At 33.4% G+C, this 20,577-nt stretch overlaps 1 protein-coding gene and 1 pseudogene across 1 annotated transcript; one reads left to right on the plus strand and one right to left on the minus strand.

Annotated features, from left to right (window-relative positions):
* Positions 1 to 350: 350 nt before the first annotated feature.
* LOC132038156 (uncharacterized) lies at positions 351 to 13,591 on the plus strand. Its single transcript, XM_059428875.1, has 11 exons — positions 351 to 796; positions 1,210 to 1,873; positions 2,321 to 2,434; positions 7,068 to 7,245; positions 8,030 to 8,211; positions 8,970 to 9,106; positions 9,642 to 9,737; positions 10,308 to 10,377; positions 10,730 to 10,804; positions 12,700 to 12,745; positions 13,341 to 13,591. Exons 1-11 carry the CDS (start codon positions 351 to 353, stop codon positions 13,403 to 13,405), a joined length of 2,073 nt encoding a protein of 690 aa, XP_059284858.1. The 3' UTR covers positions 13,406 to 13,591.
* Positions 13,592 to 13,678: 87 nt separating this feature from the next.
* Positions 13,679 to 20,270, minus strand: LOC132038157 (dihydroflavonol 4-reductase-like; annotated as a pseudogene).
* Between the last annotated feature and the right edge of the window lie 307 nt (positions 20,271 to 20,577).

A 20,577-nucleotide genomic window follows, 5' to 3' on the forward strand; every position in this document is an offset into this window, starting at 1 on the left:
CACTTTATCGAACGCGCATTTGCCCTTGGTGGTGCCTCGTCGTCCTCAAATCCCGGGTCCGCCTTTTGGGAAGAAATACAATATTTATCAACAATGGGATATTCCTCCATCATTTTCACTTGATGTCTTCCTACTTCCTAGTTCTAATAAAAAAGCTGGAATATTTTTTTTTTCTAGTGCTTTTATCGGCAAATACTAGCTGGTGATTGATATTCTCGTTAACAACCTTAGTTTTTTCAATTTTTTTAACTTATTGATACTAATTTCTTGTCTAAGAGCTTCTTTAAAACAGAATATCCTTTGAATATCCAGTAGTCCACCCAAAGTTTCACAAAAAAATTTCAGCTAAAATGGAGAGTTATTATTCAGCTTCTAACAGAGCCTTACATTTTAAAAGTTCATCATGTGTGAAGCAATTTAGGAAAAGCGGATACGAGCCATCCGACACAGACACCGATTGGCAGGAAAGTCCAAGCCTGGAATTGAATCTTGAAAATGTATTAACGTTCGATGTGAGTTTAAATCGTAGAAGGCCAAGCAAGTCCCCTTATACATGGAGACACAAGGGTGATGTTCAATTTCCACCACTTGATCTACGAAAACAACGTGTTAGTAGAAATGCGAGCCCCTTTTCAAAATCCGAGTATCGTAAATCACCAAATGTTCGTAGAAATGTCAGTCCCTTTTCAAAATCTGAATACCGACGCAGACATGATACGCAAAGCTTTTCGAGTTCAAATAGGAAGCAAAATAATGATGAGGGTGCAGTTACTGCCAAAGCAAATTATAGTCACAGGTAAGAGTATCAAATGGGCGGATCAAAATAGACTAAGTTAATAAATGGACGGGTTATTGACCTGCCCAAATGTTACGTGGCTGAAATGGGCTAAAAGTAGGTCATAATCCAACCAGCGCAATTTTTACTAAGTTTTTATTTATTTGTTTGTTCTTTTATAACTTTTTAGTACCTAATAAAACTATTTTTTTTCTTTATATGGCTATATATAAAACATATCAAATAAAAAGAAATACCTATTTGAAAATATTTTAACAAGATTTCTCATGCGTCAATTTGGGCTATATATCAACCCAATTTTTTGATGGGCTGAAATGGGTTGGGGGAGCTGATGAATGGGCGGGGTCAATGACTAGCACAAATTTGGATAGATCATGTTTTCATGAGCTAATTTTGCCACCTCTAATTGATAGGGCTCTTTACGACACTTCCAGGGATCGAAGCAGAGTAGAAAAGGAAAATTCGCGCAAAAGTGAACCTTCAGTAGGTGAAATGAATGTAATGTTAGCCAATGCAAAGAGCTTAAGAGGCCCCAATAATGCCATTAGTCTTAATACTAATAATATGTTTCAAAGTACTGAATCTATTTCACCAAGTGATATTTTCTTTACTAAGGGGTGTTCTGTTTTCACCCAATCAAGCAAGTGCGATCCAATGCCCCGAGCATCGAGTGATAGGAATGTCAGTTCTGTCAACAAAATCAATCAGAACGGCATTAGGATTATTTCATCTAGTACAATTCTGACCCGAACGAGGACTATGAACTCAAGCTCTACTATAAGTAGGCAGAGCAGTAATCTAAGTAGAAGTGCGAAAAAGTTCACAGTAAAAATGCAAGTTAAGAGTCAAAAAGAAGCATGGTGTTCTTGTATCAAGAAACGATATTCATGTAGAAATTCAAGAAAAGATCAATCTCCCGAAAGAGGGAGGCATATCGATGAAGCTTCGTTAATTGAGAAGGCATTTGTTGTTGAAAGATTGAGACAATTCTGGGCGGATAAGTATCAACCTGCTTCATTGGAGGGATTGGAGGGATTCACTTGCCACAAGCAACAAGCTTTACTACTTAGTCATCTTGTAAGTGCCTTTTAAAAGACTTCTTTGTGGCAACTGCTTTTGTCGCCCCAAATAAGTTTTAACTCTTAACTTATGTCTTGAGTGATTTTTATATAGGAACTTATTCGGAAATACTGTAGTGAAAGGAATACAGGAATTTGTGTCTAGGTATTTGACTGAATATGATCATTCAATTCCTATAGACCCTATCACTAAAATAACCCTAAAGGGGATAAGTCTAAGAGTTCATTACGCCTTATGTACCAAACCTTTTTAGGACACTAGTTTACTAGAGGGAAGTAAACCAGCTGACTGCAAAATTTTACATGATCAGGTCACTTAAAAGATAACTGCAAGTAACTGTTCATAAAAATTGAGATTAGTGACCTAAAAATAGGTCTGGTTACGGAAACATAGTGATTATTATCTTCTCACATTTTCTCTGCTTTCTAACAAATCTTTTTATAGGTATCTTCAAATGAACCACTCCCACACATCTTGTTAAAGGGTCCTTCAGGATCTGGAAAAAGAGCACTCTCAATGGCTCTTCTGCTTGAAATCTATGGAGATGCAATTTGCAATGTATGTATTAAGCTCTTCTAGTATTTTCCTATAGGCTAGAATCTTTTTTCTTTACCTTTTTGGGTTCATTACCAGAACTATCCCAGCTTTTTGTTTTGATTCTTTTTGCAGACATCGCATGATCTGAAATACTTCCACATTCAGGTAAATTGAGTTAATTTCTCAAATGGTCTTCGAACTTTCAGTTTCACCTATGAAAATTACTACTAAACTATTTTTTATTACTATAAAGTCACTTGTAAATAGCCTCTCAGAAAATAACTATGGCCGGAAAACCAACTAAATCTCTCTACAAAACCACATAAGCAATCCGAAATATTACGTTAGCTCAAATTACCTCAAACACATGAAAGCAGGTTGCATACTTGCATTAATTAATTACTTCTTTTTTCTTAAAATATTAAAGTAATTGTTGGATGTTATATGTGTTGGAAATCTTACGGAAAATACTTCATCACGAACACGTGTAGGGACTTTTCTTAATCACGAACACTTGTAGGAACTTCTTTTACACTTGAGGAAAATGCTTGATCACGAACAATTGTAGAGAATGCTTCGTAGCTTGAGGCATGCCAATGGCACTGTCCTTAAGGATATTTCACCCCATGTGGGTGTATCCCCCAGGATTCAACAAGCTCTTCTAGTACAAAACTAGGAGCCAGAATCTAACAAAGATTTTACAAAAGTAGAAAACCCAGCATAACATAATATAGCAAGAACATGTTTTTGTATTTCTACTACACTAAAGAAAAGGACTACCGATATATATCGTAGAAGAACTCAAATGGTTGCAGCCAAATAAATTCCCCAAAGATGATTCCCAAGTAACGGTAATATAATAATAATAGCCATTCAATGTATTAAATTGATAAGTGAGTAATACTCATTTAACACAAATCAGCAAACGGACAATGATTTGAGTGCCTTTCAATAATCAAATATGGCTAATTAAGTAATATATTAAAAACCGATTAATACGATATTAATAGTATGCGTTTAGACATAACTTTGACAAACACAAAGTTTGACAAAGAGACATTGTATAACGTTTAGACCATTATGAAATCATTCAACCACAATAATCAATTTGGATAAAACATATTAATATTGTAAAATAATGACTCATTAATTTATGCTAAAATAATGAATTAAAAACTTCTTTTTGAGATATTAAATTCAATATTTTCACAACAATCCCCCACATATCTTAAAAAGAATATTAAGTAATAGAAAGAAATAAGAAGTTTTGCTGGGTTTTCACATAAGAGTATAATGCGTCGAATCTGGTGTCTCGTAGACTATGAACCAGACCTAGATAAAATAAGATTAAACTTACAGAATAATTGGTGAAGTTTAAAACTTCTATGAACCAAAAATTCTTTTGTAAGTCTAGAGTCTTATTCTATCACATTATACTCGCACAATCTTTGTCGTTATCGCGGTTTTGCGCTAAGAGGCCATGCGCGTGTCCTGGTATTCATGAGTGCTCTAGAAATCTGTCACAATTTCATAGAAGCGGCACCACTCCACACTCATATAGGTCCACCCATCAAGTGTACTCTGCAGAGCAATACACCACCTATAAAGGATATGGTAATGGATTAAGAGTTTATAACTCAGCCTCACTTTACCTTGCAGAATTGCACTATATTCACACACCATAGGAAGGGATATAATTTTATAGTGCACACTTGATCAACTAATGACTTGTTATTACCCATATGAACCTAATTCATGGGATCTCCAATCACATAGGTTGGGTTACCATCATTGTTGATCTTCTCAAATTGACTTAAAAATCCATTCCCCTCGATGTTTCTTATAGTCTGTGAATTGATCAGATTCACCTCCGACTTCACATAATTTACATAATTAATTTCATTTCATAGCAGCTGCTTTAACACATTATGTCTCAAATACATATGTCTATTTTTTCCATTCAAAAATTTATATTACAGTTATTGTCGCTTGATGACCACAATATATAGACACAAAAGATGTTGGCTTTATTCCAATTGGAATACTCACTAAGAGGTCTCTTTAACATTTAGCCTCATCACCAACCAACTTCAAAAATTCACTATATTTAGTACCATAATTATAGTACCTCTCAAATAGATATTTTTCCAAAATCGAGGAGCATAACATTATAAGACACCCCCACACTTTCAAATATTTCAATCTAAACATAAACATATGTAGATGAAAATTTGCAAACATCTTATCATCCCAAAACGTCTGGTAATATTTGAATATAATGAAGACCATAAAAACTCATCAAATGGTGATTTAATTTGTCAAACTAAAATTCAACGGTCACCTTTTTTTCTCATGTTTAATAAGAGCCATTAACGCCAATAAAACTAATCATTCAACACAAAAGAGTCAGGATGATGAACATCAAATTCTTATCTTTAAATTCAAATGTAAAACTGTCACAACTATTACATTTAAAAACCATTCAAATGATTGCAGACTAATATAATATCCAAATAACGTATACAATTAGGCATATAACAAATAATGATTTCATCATTAACACCACATAAAGATTATTCAAGGCGATTTAATATATTAAATATTCTGTTATAACTTTGCACAATTTGAATAGAGAGACCATTCAACTGGTTTGATAAGCTTTTAAAGCTACGTTTGAATTGTAAAATAATGCTCCATTAATATAATATTAAAGTAATAAATCTAGACAAAAACTCTGCAACATCAACTTTATCTATTTCAACAAGAGAAACTTGAATTTGTATTTTCTTATATAAGAAAAACTAATATATCCAAGTCTAACTTACCATAAACTAAATGAAATAATCATGTAAACACAAGTACTAGCATTTTCACCTTGGAAGATATTAGGCACAAACAAATCATGATTACAAAATTCTTTGCCAATAAAAACATTGTTTTTGGTTAACACAATTATCAGGCTCAAAATAAACTTTCACCCCCACTTTTCCTAATAATCTCATAGAAACTAAATTGGTTAAATCTTAGGAACGTGCATGTACCACCTCAGTTAATGTCAATGTTTTTCCAAATATGTGTTCAAGAAGAGAATTTTCCATTCCAAGAACTTGAGTAGTTCTAGAATCACCAACATAAATCAATCATTCTTTTTCTTCAACTTGGGTGTAGAACACAAAATTATTTTAGCACAAATATGCTTAGTAGCACCAAAGTCTAACACCCAATCTCTCACACTAGCCACAAGATTCGCTTGAGAAATAACCACAACAATTATATCATCCGCTTAGCCACACTTATTTTACTTAGCGAGATTATCATTTCTCCGAATCTTCTTTTACATTGAGAGATATAATGGCTTAGTTTGCCACACATGTAATTATAGTTATTTTCAGAGAAGATTTTCTTATTGATTTTGTGTCAACTAACCACGTTTTCTTTTCTCCAAATATAAACATAAAATATTGTCATACCTTATTAGCCTTTCCAAGACATGCACATATAAAGTTCTCGACCTCTTCTTGGTACTTCCCAAACACGGGTGCATGGTTACTGACATTTCCCTGCCTTAGGAACTTAGCGAAGAAGAGGTCGGCCATCGCAACATACTTGACGTCCCGACCAAACTTGTCGTGGACCAACCGATTCCACCAAATGCATCCCCATTGTCCCCAGTAGTTCAAGTAATATTTATCGCTAGATGCCTTGTTGGAAATATTATAAACCGTATTCTCCGTAAGAATAGAGAATAAAAATATCCTTAAGATTGTTGGAAATCTTACGGAAAATACTTCATCACGAACACGTGTAAGGACTTTTCTTCATCACGAACACTTGTAGGAACTTCTTTTACACTTGAGGAAAATGCTTGATCACGAACAATTGTAGAGAATGCTTCGTAGCTTGAGGCATGCCAATGGCAGCATCGTCCTGATATTTCACCCTATATGGGTGTATCCCAGATTCAACAAGCTCTTCTAGTACAAAACTAGGGAGCCGGAATCTAACAAAAGATTTTACAAAAGTAGAAAACCCAAAGATAACATAATATAGCAAGAACATGTTTTTGTATTTCTACTACACTAAAGAAAAGGACTACCGATATATATCGTAGAAGAACTCAAATGGTTGCAGCCAAATAAATTCCCCAAAGATGATTCCCAAGTAACGGTAATATAATAATAATAGCCATTCAATGTATTAAATTGATAAATGAGTAATACTCATTTAACACAAATCAGCAAACGGACAATGACTGTGAGTGCCTTTCAATAATCAAATATGGCTAATTAAGTAATATATTAAAAACCGATTAATACGATATTAATAGTATGCGTTTAGACATAACTTTGACAAACACAAAGTTTGACAAAGAGACATTGTATAATGTTTAGACCATTATGAAATCATTCAACCACAATAATCAATTTGGATAAAACATATTAATATTGTAAAATAATGACTCATTAATTTATGCTAAAATAATGAATTAAAAACTTCTTTTTGAGATATTAAATTCAATATTTTCACAACAATATGTTACTTTAGTTTGATTAAAGATGATGTCAATGAATTTGAATTCTTCTGATTTATTAGTTAGTGATATGCTACATTTGTTTCTATTTTTATTTTTATTATTTCTCCTTTGTGTTGATAGGAAATGAGGGCAATGCAAGTTGTTGTACCAGTAAGCTCAAGTCCTCACCATACGGAGCTCAATGTTCATTTGGAGCCTAATGCTAGATATGCATTAATGGCTTTGGTTCAGCAAATAAGTAGTGAATATGCACTGGCCTCAGAAATAAGCAGAGTTAATGTGAAGGCAGATTCCAAAGGTTCATATCTATATAGTACATGAGAGCTGTTATTAACATTCGGGTGTATTTGGTACGACGGAAGTCAAACAATATCAGAAAATGACTTTTCCTTGCTTATTGGTGGAAGTATTTTTCCTTTCAACCATCATGATTCACAACTTTTACCTTCAAATTACTTGGTCCGGTTAATACTTTTACATTATTAACAATCTTTAGTACTCAAAAGTTTCATCAATACGCTTTCCCAGTTGCTTTACTAATCTTTAGTACTACATCCATCATAATTTATGTGACATTGTTTGATGGGACATGGAGATTAAGAGAGAAAGACTTTTACCACTTGTAGGAGGGGCATATATCTAGGCTATATAATACGGGTTTGGCAAAACTCAATAGCTTTGACTTGTGATCTAAATAACAATCCTGGATCTGCCTTTGACTTGTGGTCTAAAATAAGTCTTGGACATCTGTATAACTATAAATCGTATCATTAAGGGCAAAATAAAAAACTTTAAAATTAAATTGCTTTTAAATATAGAGATAGACATTCTATCTGTGGGACAGACCAAAAAGGATACTGTGTTCCATAAATTGGGAAAGAGGGAGCTTATATTTTATTGCATGAGATATTTTCCATTCACAACCAAACACAGGAAAACATTTTTCAAAAGAATATTTTCCAGGAAAAATGACCTCTATTGTACCGAACACACTCACAACATTGCTTTTATTTTTTGCCTAATTGGATATTGTGTTGCTGTTTCAGTTTTGACCTAATTAGATATTGTATTGCTGCTTGCAGTAATAGTTCTTTATGATGTGGATAAAGCTGTTGAGAACATGCAGCACTTAATAAAATGGATCATGGACCGTTATTCAGATGCTTGTAAGCTTATTCTCTTGTGTGAAAGTGGTGCATCTATAATTGAGCTAGTGAAAAGTCGCTGCACAACTATTGAAGTAGAAGCTCCCTTAACTCATGAAGTAAGTGTACATGTTTTTCATATTAGTAGTATGCCTTCTTTGTGTCTTGAATTCACAATATCGTCAGTACATTTTGACCTTGTTGATTGAGAATCGTATACGTGACTATACTAATGGTGTTTTACTAGTCTACTGTCTGTCCCCCAATCTCGCTGACCACGTCCTATAGGGATCATAAACTAGTTGTATTACAGTGCTTTTGATCCAAATTAGAGATATGAGAATCACTTGTGTCAAATTCTCAATTTCAAGTTTGTTTGGATTGATGTGACCAACATGGATATACTAAGGTGTAACTTCTGTGCACTAACACGTTGGACTTCTTTACACCATCAAGTTAAAGTGACCTATATGCTAAGTTTCCTATTTAAGACAGCTGTGCAAGTATTATTACAATTAAGAAGTAACTGTCTCTTGTGCAGATCGTGTATTAAACTATTTCTCCTATAAAAATAAGATAATCCCCTTTGTAAATTACGATGTTTATGTGATCCACAAATGTAACTGTCTATAAATAATAAGTTTAATAGTGATAATTTAGAAAAAAAGAAGTAAATAACATGCTTTTAATAGGATTTCATTTGTCTTCACCACTTTAATTTTCATAAATCCTAACGAAGTTGCTTCTATAGCGAATGTTTTGCGGACATGCAGAGATCTCGGTTAAGTTCATCCCCAGTATCTCACTAACGGACAGTTCAGTGTACTAAACTCCCACACATATTCTCAATAATAACGTTTTATTTTGCTTTGTGTAGATCATGGAAGTTCTCATTGAAATAGCAAGAAAGGAAGACCTTGAATTATCTAGAGGCTTTGCTGCTAAGATAGCTACCAAATCAAAGCAAAACTTGCGCAGAGCAATTATGGCTCTTGAAGCATGCAAAGCACACTAGTAAGATTACTCCCTCCGGTCCCAAATGTTAGTCATGCAGAGTCGGGAGTCGGGATTTTCACTAAGAAAATTTTATCTTTTTTTTTTTTTTTTAAAAAAAAGTAAACGTACAAAAAAGACGAGGATTCAGATGTATATAGGTAAAAAAATTCATTTTGACATTATATGTATAGTGCAAACTTCACTAAGGGGATTGATCGGTTGAAGTCCTACCGATATCCTAGCTCCGGCCATGATTGAAACTGCAACCATTTCAAAGTACTTAGCGTTTTGGAAAAACCAACAAGTAATTTACAACTTAAAGGGCAGTCCGGTGCACAAAGACACAAAGCATTCTGAGTTAGCAGGATCCGGGGAAGGGCCGCATCCCAAGAGGCGTGACGTAGACAGCTTAACCCAATGCAAGCATTAGTGGCTGCTTCTACACCTGTATAGTTATCTTTTAAAAGACAGATAATATAGATCAGAGGTAGTGAATTATTTACGGATAATTTGCTTTTAAGATTATGGATTAATGACACCAACCTTCATATAGCTATCCGTTTGCGGAGGATCAACCAATCTCAGTAGGATGGGAAGAAGCTGTAGTAGAACTTGCAGCAGAGATTCTAGCTGATCCAACTCAAACAAGGTATCTCTTTTCCTACTTTAATCTTTTTCTTTATATATATATATATATATTCACATTAAACTCTCGAACTTCGAACCGTTACATGTAATGTTGTGAACCTAGCTGAATCCATAAAGGCATATGGGTTAGATGTGGTAAATAAGACTGATCCAGTTAAGATTATTGGGCCGAATAAAAGGTTAGAGAGTTTTATTTGAGATTCAGACCCAATTAGTAACTATTAAAAAGGGAAAGGGTTTGAAAGAACGGGTTATGCTAATTGTGATGTTTAGTGTTCTCTCTCATATCCGCTTCTGTATCAGTCTAATTCTCACCTCCTTCTTATCAGTTTTTCTATGTTATTTCCATTGCTATTTCTTTGTAATTATGTTTAGTAATTGCAATACTACAAGTCAATTTCTTTGTGTTTCAATTGGTTATTTCGAGTCTGTTACACGTAAATTTGGACATTAGGAGTAACAAATAAGGAGGTCTTCATTTTTGAAGCAAAACCATTTCCAATTAATCACATTCTTCAGCAGAAATATCAGAATTAACAGTAAAGTTAATATGCATGCTTTAATTAATCAGGTTATTCTCTATTCGAGGCAAGTTCCAAAAACTTCTGGCGGAGTTTGTGCACCCAAAACTTATTCTCCTGGTAAAGTATACATGTACTTCAATGAGTAATTGAAACAATACTCCTTCTGTTCTAATTTATGTGGCATTTTTCGTTTGTCGAGAGTCGAATTAACTAATTGTATTTGAAGCTAAATTGAATTAGATCAACTCAATATTTTAAAATTAAAATTTATATATTCGAAAACTATACGAAAAATACTATAAGTTGCAATTCTTCTCATGTAAATATGATGAAAAAATACATTTTAAAATATTAGTCAGAGATCAAAGTTCACATAGTTTGAATCTCAAAAATTGAAAAGTGCTACATAAATTGGAACAATGAGAAATATTTAGGGAAGTTATGAAATGATTCTGTTGAATGCACGCAGAAACTTGTTGAACAATTCCTCAAGAAGGTTGATGCAGGTTTAAAAAGGGAAATATATTATTGGCATGCTTATTATGTAAGTTCTATCGTATTTCCTCAGTTTCAATTTATGCGATATTATTTTCTTATAGTCCGTTAAAAAAGAATGACCCATTTAATTCTATATTTGGAAACAATGTAATTAATTTTAACTTCTTGTTTTGCTCGTCATGATAAGCTGTTATAGTCACACTAATGTTATGGAAATGTTTAATAGCACAAATTTCAAAAGTTTTATAATCACACACATATTATGGCATGTTTAAAACTACAATTTTCAAAAATCGTTTTTTTTTTTTTTAACTAATTATCACAAAATGAAGATCATTACATGATGATGCATTTCTAAATTTTATAGACTGAATTACATGTGCAATACTTTAGATGATGCATTTCTAAATTTTATAGACAGAATTAAATATATAAAAAAGATAGAAAAACAATATGTTAATTCGTTCAAAATTGAAAAACAATTGGTAGGGTCTAATAAAGAAGAGAATAAATATGTTCTAGTTATACAATCCGGCCTACCAATCCTCGTGTCACATTGTTAAGTTTTGTTTGTTTTATTTCAGTTTTCTTAAAAATGACTACAAAAGGCTAAAAAAGTGCTAAGAGCGAGGATCGAACCACATACCTGCATGTCTCAAATGCACACCCTTACCGCTGGACTGTCACTCTCAATTGTGAGAGAGGGTGTCACATTTCACCTATATATATGGTCTAATTTTCCGGCGAAGGGTGTTTACTTGACCACCCTTACTTGGTTGTAGCTCTGCCCCAGCATACAAATCACATACACTACCTCTGCATATACCAGTTTGAAGAATTGAGCATTCTGGGACTTCCCCTTTAGCGCATTTGATGGTCCAGGCTAGGTGATTTGCCCATATATCAGTTGCTCTCCATTGCCTCTTTAGCCATACCATGGTTCTGGTTGACAATCTCCTAGTAAGCTCACATTCGACATACAAGTGATCTCTTGATTCACGGAACAGTTGACACAATTTGCAAGTGGGATCAATATCCACTCCCCAACTTAGCAGTCTATTTGTGGTCTGTAGTCTATCCTGCAGTTGCAACCATAAAGTGAATCTTTTTTTGGTCTAGCGTTTGGGACTTGATGAAGTAAATGTGAATCCATCGGATCCAAAGTTTATCTTGTTTATGTGCATTGTGCAAGATTTCAACAAGCCTTTGCTATAGTTGCTTTATTCCGTAAGTGAATGTTAATAAGGTTTAATCCTCCAATATACCGACGGCCACAGACCTTGTCCCATGCAACCAGAGCTCTATTAGTGACCAAACCAAACAAAACTCCGGTAATATGAGTCTATGAGTTTGACGATCTTAGTTGGAATAAGAAACAGCTGAGACCAATATGATTGAACACCAAATAACATGAACTAATTGAATCCTCCCTGCATAGGAGAGTTTTCTGGCTGTCCATGAGGAAACTTTTGCCACTATTTTAGGCACTAGAGGCGACCACTGGATTATAGAAAGTTTCTTTGTAGAGAGAGGAATACCCAGGTATTTGAATGGAACGACCCAGTGGCGGAGCTAGGTTAGGCCAAGGGGGTTCAGGGTCTGAACCCCCTTTGGCAGAAAATTATACTCTATATATAAGGTTAAAATTATTTCTTGTGTATATAGAGTAGATGTTGAACTCTCTTGGCTTTTTCGTGTGTTTAAATCTTTATATTTTTTAACCCCCTGAGTAGAAATTCTGACTCCGCAACTGGAAGGACCCAGCTGTAAAGCCAGTTTCTTGCAAGATTCCACTTTCTCTATGTCTGAAACACCACAAAGATAGATTTATTTCTTTCTTATACTCCGTGTTGAGTCAAAGTACATTGCATAAATTGAAACATAATGAGTACAATGTTTATTTGAGAAAAAATTGATCGAGTAACCCAAGGTTATTTGCAGGACAAAAGACTCCCAATTGGAACAAGCGCTCTATTAAAATTAGAAGGTACGTAACTCGTAATTTCTTACTTATACCAAATAAAAAAAAAATTAGAAAAAGAAAAAGATCTTGCTTACATTCTTTTTTCACACGATCATCTCCACTGTTTATTTACATTGTTTAGTTATGAGTTCTGAGTATATAGCGGAATGCGAATTTATTTAAGAAAAAACACCTCACGGCTGTTGAATTTATTGAACATAAAATGCAAGAATGACACACATGAAATTCAAACATGAGACCGAAAGTAATTTTGAGCTACCTTCACAGCTATACTTAAAGTTTCCATTATGATAAGACGATTCAACAATTTATTTATGTAACAAGGAAAATGTTTTTGCCCTGTTTCGACAATAAAGAGGATTCAGTTGAACGCCCCTCGTACCATGTAGCTTTGTATTATGTCGGTTGTGTAGCTATAAAAGTTTGTTGTTAAAGGTAAAATGAAAGTTCGAATTAAATTGTTTCCGAATATAGAAAAGCGTCATTTTTTTTTCGAGACGGACTAATAATGAAATTGTGTCATTCTTTTTTGAAAAGAGGGTGTATTGCTTTTTTCTCACCCGTGTTAATGATTATTGATTTATATGTATGGTTGCAGAATTCGTAGCAAAATTTATGAGCATGTACAGGAAACAGTCAGGCAACATTCACCAGTTACCCTAACATTGAGGCAAGTCAGACTAAAAGGAGGCTAAAAATTCAGGCAACAATTCTGTCCATTTCAAGTGCAAATATTTAATGGTATTAAAAAGCACCTGATTGAAGTTTCCTAGAGTTTCTGCAGTAAAATTGATGCATATGAGTAGCCCTTGTATTATGTTCTTCTATTAAAAAAAATGAGAAACTTATGGCGCATACATGTTATAATTTGTTACCAATTCAAATGTTACAAAAATTATGCAACAGAAGAATAAAAACGTCATAAATCCACCACAATGATGTCCAAATCGATGAATTCCATTGTAAAATCGTCACAAATCTGTCAGAATTCTTAAAATTCATAAGTAACATATTTTTTACATATCATTATAGTTTAATCCGTTTCTATAGACCCATACATGCACAGTAAATTATTGGACAGTCGATTTTTTCCTTTAGATTCTCTACTTTTCCATATGTATAACTTGTATTTATGAATTCTCATTTATAGGAACTGATTCTTGGTCATGTCCTATAGCTTCAGGACTTTGCGTAGAATTAGGAAGAAATCCCTTTTGTCTGCAAGTCTCAATAGCCCCCCGATACATGTCCTCCAAATTGTACTTGAATTTGAAACCCATATCTATCAGCTTCTTTGATACAAAAAACTAATTACTGGCAAGTCCTTATCTATGCCCTTAAACCTGTCAATTACCCAAAATTTAAGTTGAAGACTTAACTTAAATAGTCGCTTATCCAATCACTAAATAAAAAATAGCCGTAGATGTATAGTTATCTATATAATTTATGTACATATAATATGTATAGAACCATGTATAATTAAGATATAATCTATGTATAACGAGTTAACGACTAGAAAAAATAACAGTATTTGACTGGCTATTTGTGTAAAGATCCTAGTTACCAAGACATGTTTAAATTTACATTGAACATACAGGAATGAAATCATTGTTTTAATTATAGGATTGAGCTTATGTATATTTATGGTATAATAAATTTTAATACTCCATCTATTGAAGTGTGTGACTACCTCATTTAAAAGTTATTGTTAAAAAGAGTACACTTTGTATTATTTAATTATGTCTTCATATGCCTCATCACGTGCAGGCTCGATTTCTTGCAATGAGCCAAGCACGCGGAGATTCTTTTTTATAAAGAGTGGCGGTGATACTCAATCCAAGAACTCTTGTTTGCTCTAATACCATGTTAAAGTGTGTCATCATCTTATCTAAAAGCTTAAACTTTTAGATGAGCTTGTCATACACTTCAATAATATCAATGCATTATCCTAACTTGTTAAGCATGGAACGTGCCTTATTTCGGGGTTATTTACAAGAGATAGTCACACATTTTAACATGTATCAGAGCAAACAAAGTTTCTAGATTAGAGTCTTATCGCTATCCATTATAGGAAAAAGATTACGTGCTTGATTCATGAAAAGAATCAGTCGGGCACGTGAGAGAGCATATTGAAAATATAATTAACAAACAACAACAATGACATACTCACTGTAGTCCCACAAGTGGGGTTCGGAGGATAGGATGTATGAGGTAGAGAGGTTGTTTCCAATAGAGCCTTGGCTCAGAAGAGCAATTTCCGAAACAGAATTATAAGATTGAAAATGTAATTAAGTATATAAAAATGTGCTCTCATTAACAAATTAAGTTTTTAGACCGAAAGTCGGAAACCAAACACGTGGAGATTCTTTTTGATGATGTGTTTGGTTTTTCCGCTTGGAAGTATATTGTCCTACATTTTTTTAAAATCGACAAAATTTAAGCGATAAAAAATCAGTTTAATTAGTTTGGTTTGATTCCAACATGTGAAAACCCGACTTAATTGATTTGATTTTCTTTTAGAAAAAAAATCGATTCAAATCGAACCATGATCAAAAATCCTAATCAATATATAAAAGTGGAGAGTCTTACTCAGAAGGGATATTGTAGTGTGGCCATTTCTCTCGAACCATGTTTGCAGCATCGTATATGGTAGCATGATGAGAAGAGCAAAGGAATCTGCCTTGTGCCTTGCGATTCTCATACAAGAATATGTGAGCCTCACAAAGATCATCCAAGTGCACATATTTACCTTGTTTAATTATTGAGTGGTGTGCTTCATTTCCTGCACATATATATGCCTCAATCTGATTTTTTTTTTTTTTTTTTTAAATAGAAGGGTTCAATTAATTACTGTTTTTTTTTTAATCTTTCCTGCTTAATTTTACCAATACTATAATAGAATCTTTGTGCTAATAGCTACTTAAAGTAAACTATGACTATATTGCAAGCACATGTCATAATCATAAAACTAGACTAATATATAGTGCTATAAGTTTATATATTTAATTTAAATTAATTTAAAAAATTAGGACAATAGCGTAACGAACTTTAATATTATAAGGGTAAGTATCGATTATCACAGATTGTTTATCAATTTTATCATTTTTTTCATGTTACGAATTAATTAAATAATGCTAGCTTACAACAGAAAGTTAAATGTATTGTTTTCAAATGACCTGATTGTGTACATAAACTTTTGACATCGTTAGCAATAACTTGAACAAATATAAAGTTGTTCATTAAGTTTTGTGCTGACGGTATAAAAATATTTACTCAATCAAATTACTTTAAAGCGTGCATGTAACTTTATTGTATAGCACTGATTAATAACTTCAAATAAATGATAATATATTGCTATAACAAGTGAAATCGCATCGATAGTGTAAATTTTTTATCATATTATCAATATATATAATTTAAATCGTACCAGTAATTAGTGAAAGGGCAGTAATTAGGCTTGGGCAATTCGCAGAATTGCCCTTCGTTTGGGGTAGTCTTTAAATTTTGCCCCTCATATTTGAAATCTTTAAATTTTGCCCTTCGCATAAACCCATAGGTTCCAGGTTCGAACCCACGCGTTAAATCAAAATTTTAAAAAAAATTCGCAAGGCAAGTTTAAATTTCGCTATGCCCCCAACGGCATACACTTGTGAAGGAATTACCAAAGTTATGCCGGACCCGGCATACTTATGCCTTATGGGCAGACTTGGCATAAGTATGCCGGATCCGCAGAACTTTGATAATTCATTCAAAAGTTTATGCCGGATCCGGCATAAAAGTTTGCCCATTAAAAGTATGCCCCCACCGGCATAACTTTGTGAAGGAATTACCAAAGTTATGCCGGACCCGGCATACTTATGCCTTATGGGCAGACTTGGCATAAGTATGCCGGGTCCGGCATAACTTTGATAATTCCTTCACAAGTAAAAGTTTGCCCATTAAAAGTATGCCCCCACCGGCATAACTTTGTGAAGGAATTATCAAAGTTATGCGGACCCGCATACTTATGCCAAGTACGCCCATAAGGCATGGTATGCGGGTCCCAAGATAAAATGTGTAATTCCTTAACAAGTGTATCTTGTTGGCGGCATAGCGAAATTTAAAAAAAGCGCCTTGCGAATTTTTTTTTAAAATTTCGAACGCGTGGGTTCGAACTGGGACCTATGGGTGTTAGGCCGGCGGCAAAATTTAAACATTTCAAATATGAGGGGCAAAATTTAAAGACCACCCCAAAAGAAGGGCACTCCGCGCAAAAAAATGATTAGGCTTGGTGGGAATGTTGGCGAGATGAATGGACCAACGACTAGCGTTGGTATAATGCTAATGAATTCTATATTCTTTGCTTTGGTTGCTTCCCATGCTGCCTTCTCCGCCAGCATTTTAGAAGCAAAATACATCTGCAGAAAAAATATATCTACATGAACAACCAAGTATATATCAAAGAATTGCTAAGTCTGTTTGGTACGGGAGAACCTATTTTTCAATTTTTTCATATTTAAATAATTAAAACATTTTGAAAAGTATCTTTTTTAAGAAAATAAGTAATTACTTTAAGATTCGGAAAATAGCTTTTCTGGCGGGAGTAAAAAAATAAGTTTCATAAATGACATTTTAGACTAATTATTTCTTTTCCACTCCAATTATCCACCCCTTGCCCCCACCCTTCAACCAGAGACAGGATTTTTAATTATGGGTTCTAAAACCATAATTTTTGCTTACTGGGTTTTTAAATAGATTACTTGTACATATATTTAAATGAATTTTAATATTTAAATGAATTTTTAATACAATTGCTGGGTTTGAGCCAAAATTATTGAAATATGCCGAACCCGTAGCTAGCATTGTGGCTCCGCCACTACTTCCAACATCCCACCCGAGCGCAGTTCACCAACTCGTCCCCCTGGCTACCCAACCCAAACCCCACCCCACACTCACCCACACCAACCAACTCCCCACTAGCCCACTCCACTTCATCATTTTAGTGTTCGCCTGAATTATATATAAATGTTTGGGATAATTTTTTTTGCTTACTTATTAAACATTAAAAAATAAGTAAGAAATTCACTAATTTTTCAGAAAAGATATTCTCTTGGTAGGTACGCACTCTTAAAGAAAGAAAGAAAGAAAAGGAATAAGCACTCAATAGACTTCAAATCTTGAATCTGCCTCTGACTCCATCCCATCACTCATCCCTCGGCCGCCCAACCCAAACCCCACCCCTGCAATCACACCCACCAACCAACTATAGTGTTGTGAAATAATATTTTCGATTACTTACTAATTATAACATTGAAAATTAAATAAAAAGAATCATTTATTTTTCTTCCAAGGAAGCACACTCTAAAAGAAGATGAAGAAGGAAAGAAGGAATAGGCAAAAGATGGAAATTACCCATCCTGTCATCTTCTTAGCATATATAAAATCCAAGTCACTCCAATTGGTCTCATCATAGACAAGTTTTTGGTGGTCTTGAATGTCCACTGTTCCAGCAGATGAAGTGAAAATTAACCTCTTCACTGTTTTTGCCTTAGCACATGATTCTATAATGCTTAACATTCCTCGCACCGTTGGTTTGATTACTTCATTCTGCCATAGATATAGATACGTGCATGTTAATTAAATTAGTGAACTATATCAACTTTAATGTTAATATGTTATCATAGTTTAACTTCGACATACCAATCGTGTAAAAAAAAGTTTTCAGTTTAACTTCTACATACTAATCGTGTAAAAAAAGATTTTCTAACTAGCGAGTTATTATTCTGTGTTTCATTTGTCAATTTTGGAATTTATAAAAAAATCTTAAAGAATAACCTTACGTATGTCATAACATTTATTTGTTTATAAAGTCGATGCTAAGCGTAAAAATTAAGAAATAATTTAATGTTTACTTTTCAAACACTCCAGTTTCCATTTATGAGTTTTCTCTATTAAGTAATAATTAACTCTTTAATTATAACATCTCCCATGGCAAGTTTAAGCTCACAAAATTCCGAGGGATTTTAGTATATTACAATTTACATATATCATTAGTTTAATACTACAAGATTCAAAAAAATTCTTTATTTTAAATTATGAACAGTCAAACTAAAACACATAAAATAAAACAAAGAGAGCATAATAAGGTGTCTTCTTTTGTAACGTATTAAAAAGTAAACACTGGGAGGGACATGAAATAAAACATATGGAGTACATAATAAATGTAGTATTGGAATTTGAAACTTCATATTAATTAATAGCTATTTTTTAATTACAGAGACTGAAAAATGATTAATTATGAATTTTAATTACCTCTGGGTCCTTGGATTGAAAATCCATAGGGGTGGCCACATGAAATACTCCTGCACACCCATTTATGGCTTCATCAAAGCTTCCTTCTTCGCTCAAGTCTGCTTTCCACAGCTTTAGATTTGTATCAGCTTTTGGCAACTCCAAAAGATGTTTCACCTTCTTCTTGTTCTCTACAATTAGTGTCATCTTTATATATTAAACAATCAACTCAGCTATGTTATATGTAGACTTTAAAGGGGCTTTTATTAATCACGGGCGCTAGTCAAAATATACAAACTTATACACTAACTATGTATATTCTATGTATCTGTTATGTATATTATATGTATATTTATAATTAATAGACCTAACTTATACATTTGCTAACTATTTTATAAATTATATCACCGAAAGGCATTGGACCGTAAAGTCTACCCCTCTGCACGTAAGAATTGATCGATGGGTGTTAAAAGGGATTTACCCTCTCTGGTTCTATTTACGTGAACTGCTTTGGTATATGTTTTATTATTATTAAAAGACATTATGCCCTTCGGCCATTGAAGTTTATATTGTTTTGATTGGGTATATGCATGTATAGAGTTTCAGAAGAAAAAAAATTAAAGATTTTTGACATTTGTGGTTTTAAACATGGTATAACAATTGTATGGATATATATACGCGATGTTTGAAATTTGTGATCTTAATTAAACATGCCATAATATTTATGTGGCTATAAAAGTTTCTCATTAAGGATAATGTGAGAAGTTTAAATTAGATTGTTTCCAAATTTAGAAAGAGACCATTCATTTTGGAATGAATTAAAAATAGAATAATATCGCATAAACCAAAAAGGTTGATATTCATATAATATAAAATTGCAGGGTCATCTTGCACACTCCAATTAAGCAATGGCTCACTGGCTTATTAACTAGTATAACTTGATTGTTGATCCCAGTTGATTGCTAGTTTATACACTGTGTAAACAATTTTTACACTTACCTCTTAACATGTAATTTCACATTCTATAAACTAGTCAGTTTATTTATCTTTGAGGTGACTATAATTTTTTTTTTTAATATACTTTTAGCGTAAAGAAGTTAAACTCTTAAAGGAACAGGAAAATCGGTATACCAGGATCACGAACAGTAGCATGAACATTATAACCGCGTTCAAGGAGTTTCTTGACAAGCCAAGAACCAATAAATCCAGCAGCTCCAGTCACACAAACTGTTACATGATTATCAGTAATCTTTGCCATTTAATTCTGAGAAAAGATGAAAGTATAAGAAAATAGTCAGTTTGTTTACTTTAGCTATTAACATGCAGAAATAATGTGATCTATTTATGCTTATATTTTCAGTGTTAAGTAGGGTAAAGAATGGTAATTATACAATATTAGTTGGTAAGCACGTGATTTTGTGAACCACTCAACAAAAAAAAAAAAAAAACGACTAGTAGGTAAAGTCAGAGTGCATCGCATGTTAGTATGTAAGTGATCAATAGTGCAGTGTATGCATGGTTATTACTTTTCTTTCTTTTATTACTCCATTTATTTGACATTGGTC

The sequence above is a fragment of the Lycium ferocissimum genome, chromosome 11, assembly GCF_029784015.1.
Source record: "Lycium ferocissimum isolate CSIRO_LF1 chromosome 11, AGI_CSIRO_Lferr_CH_V1, whole genome shotgun sequence".
Classification (NCBI taxonomy): domain Eukaryota; kingdom Viridiplantae; phylum Streptophyta; class Magnoliopsida; order Solanales; family Solanaceae; genus Lycium; species Lycium ferocissimum.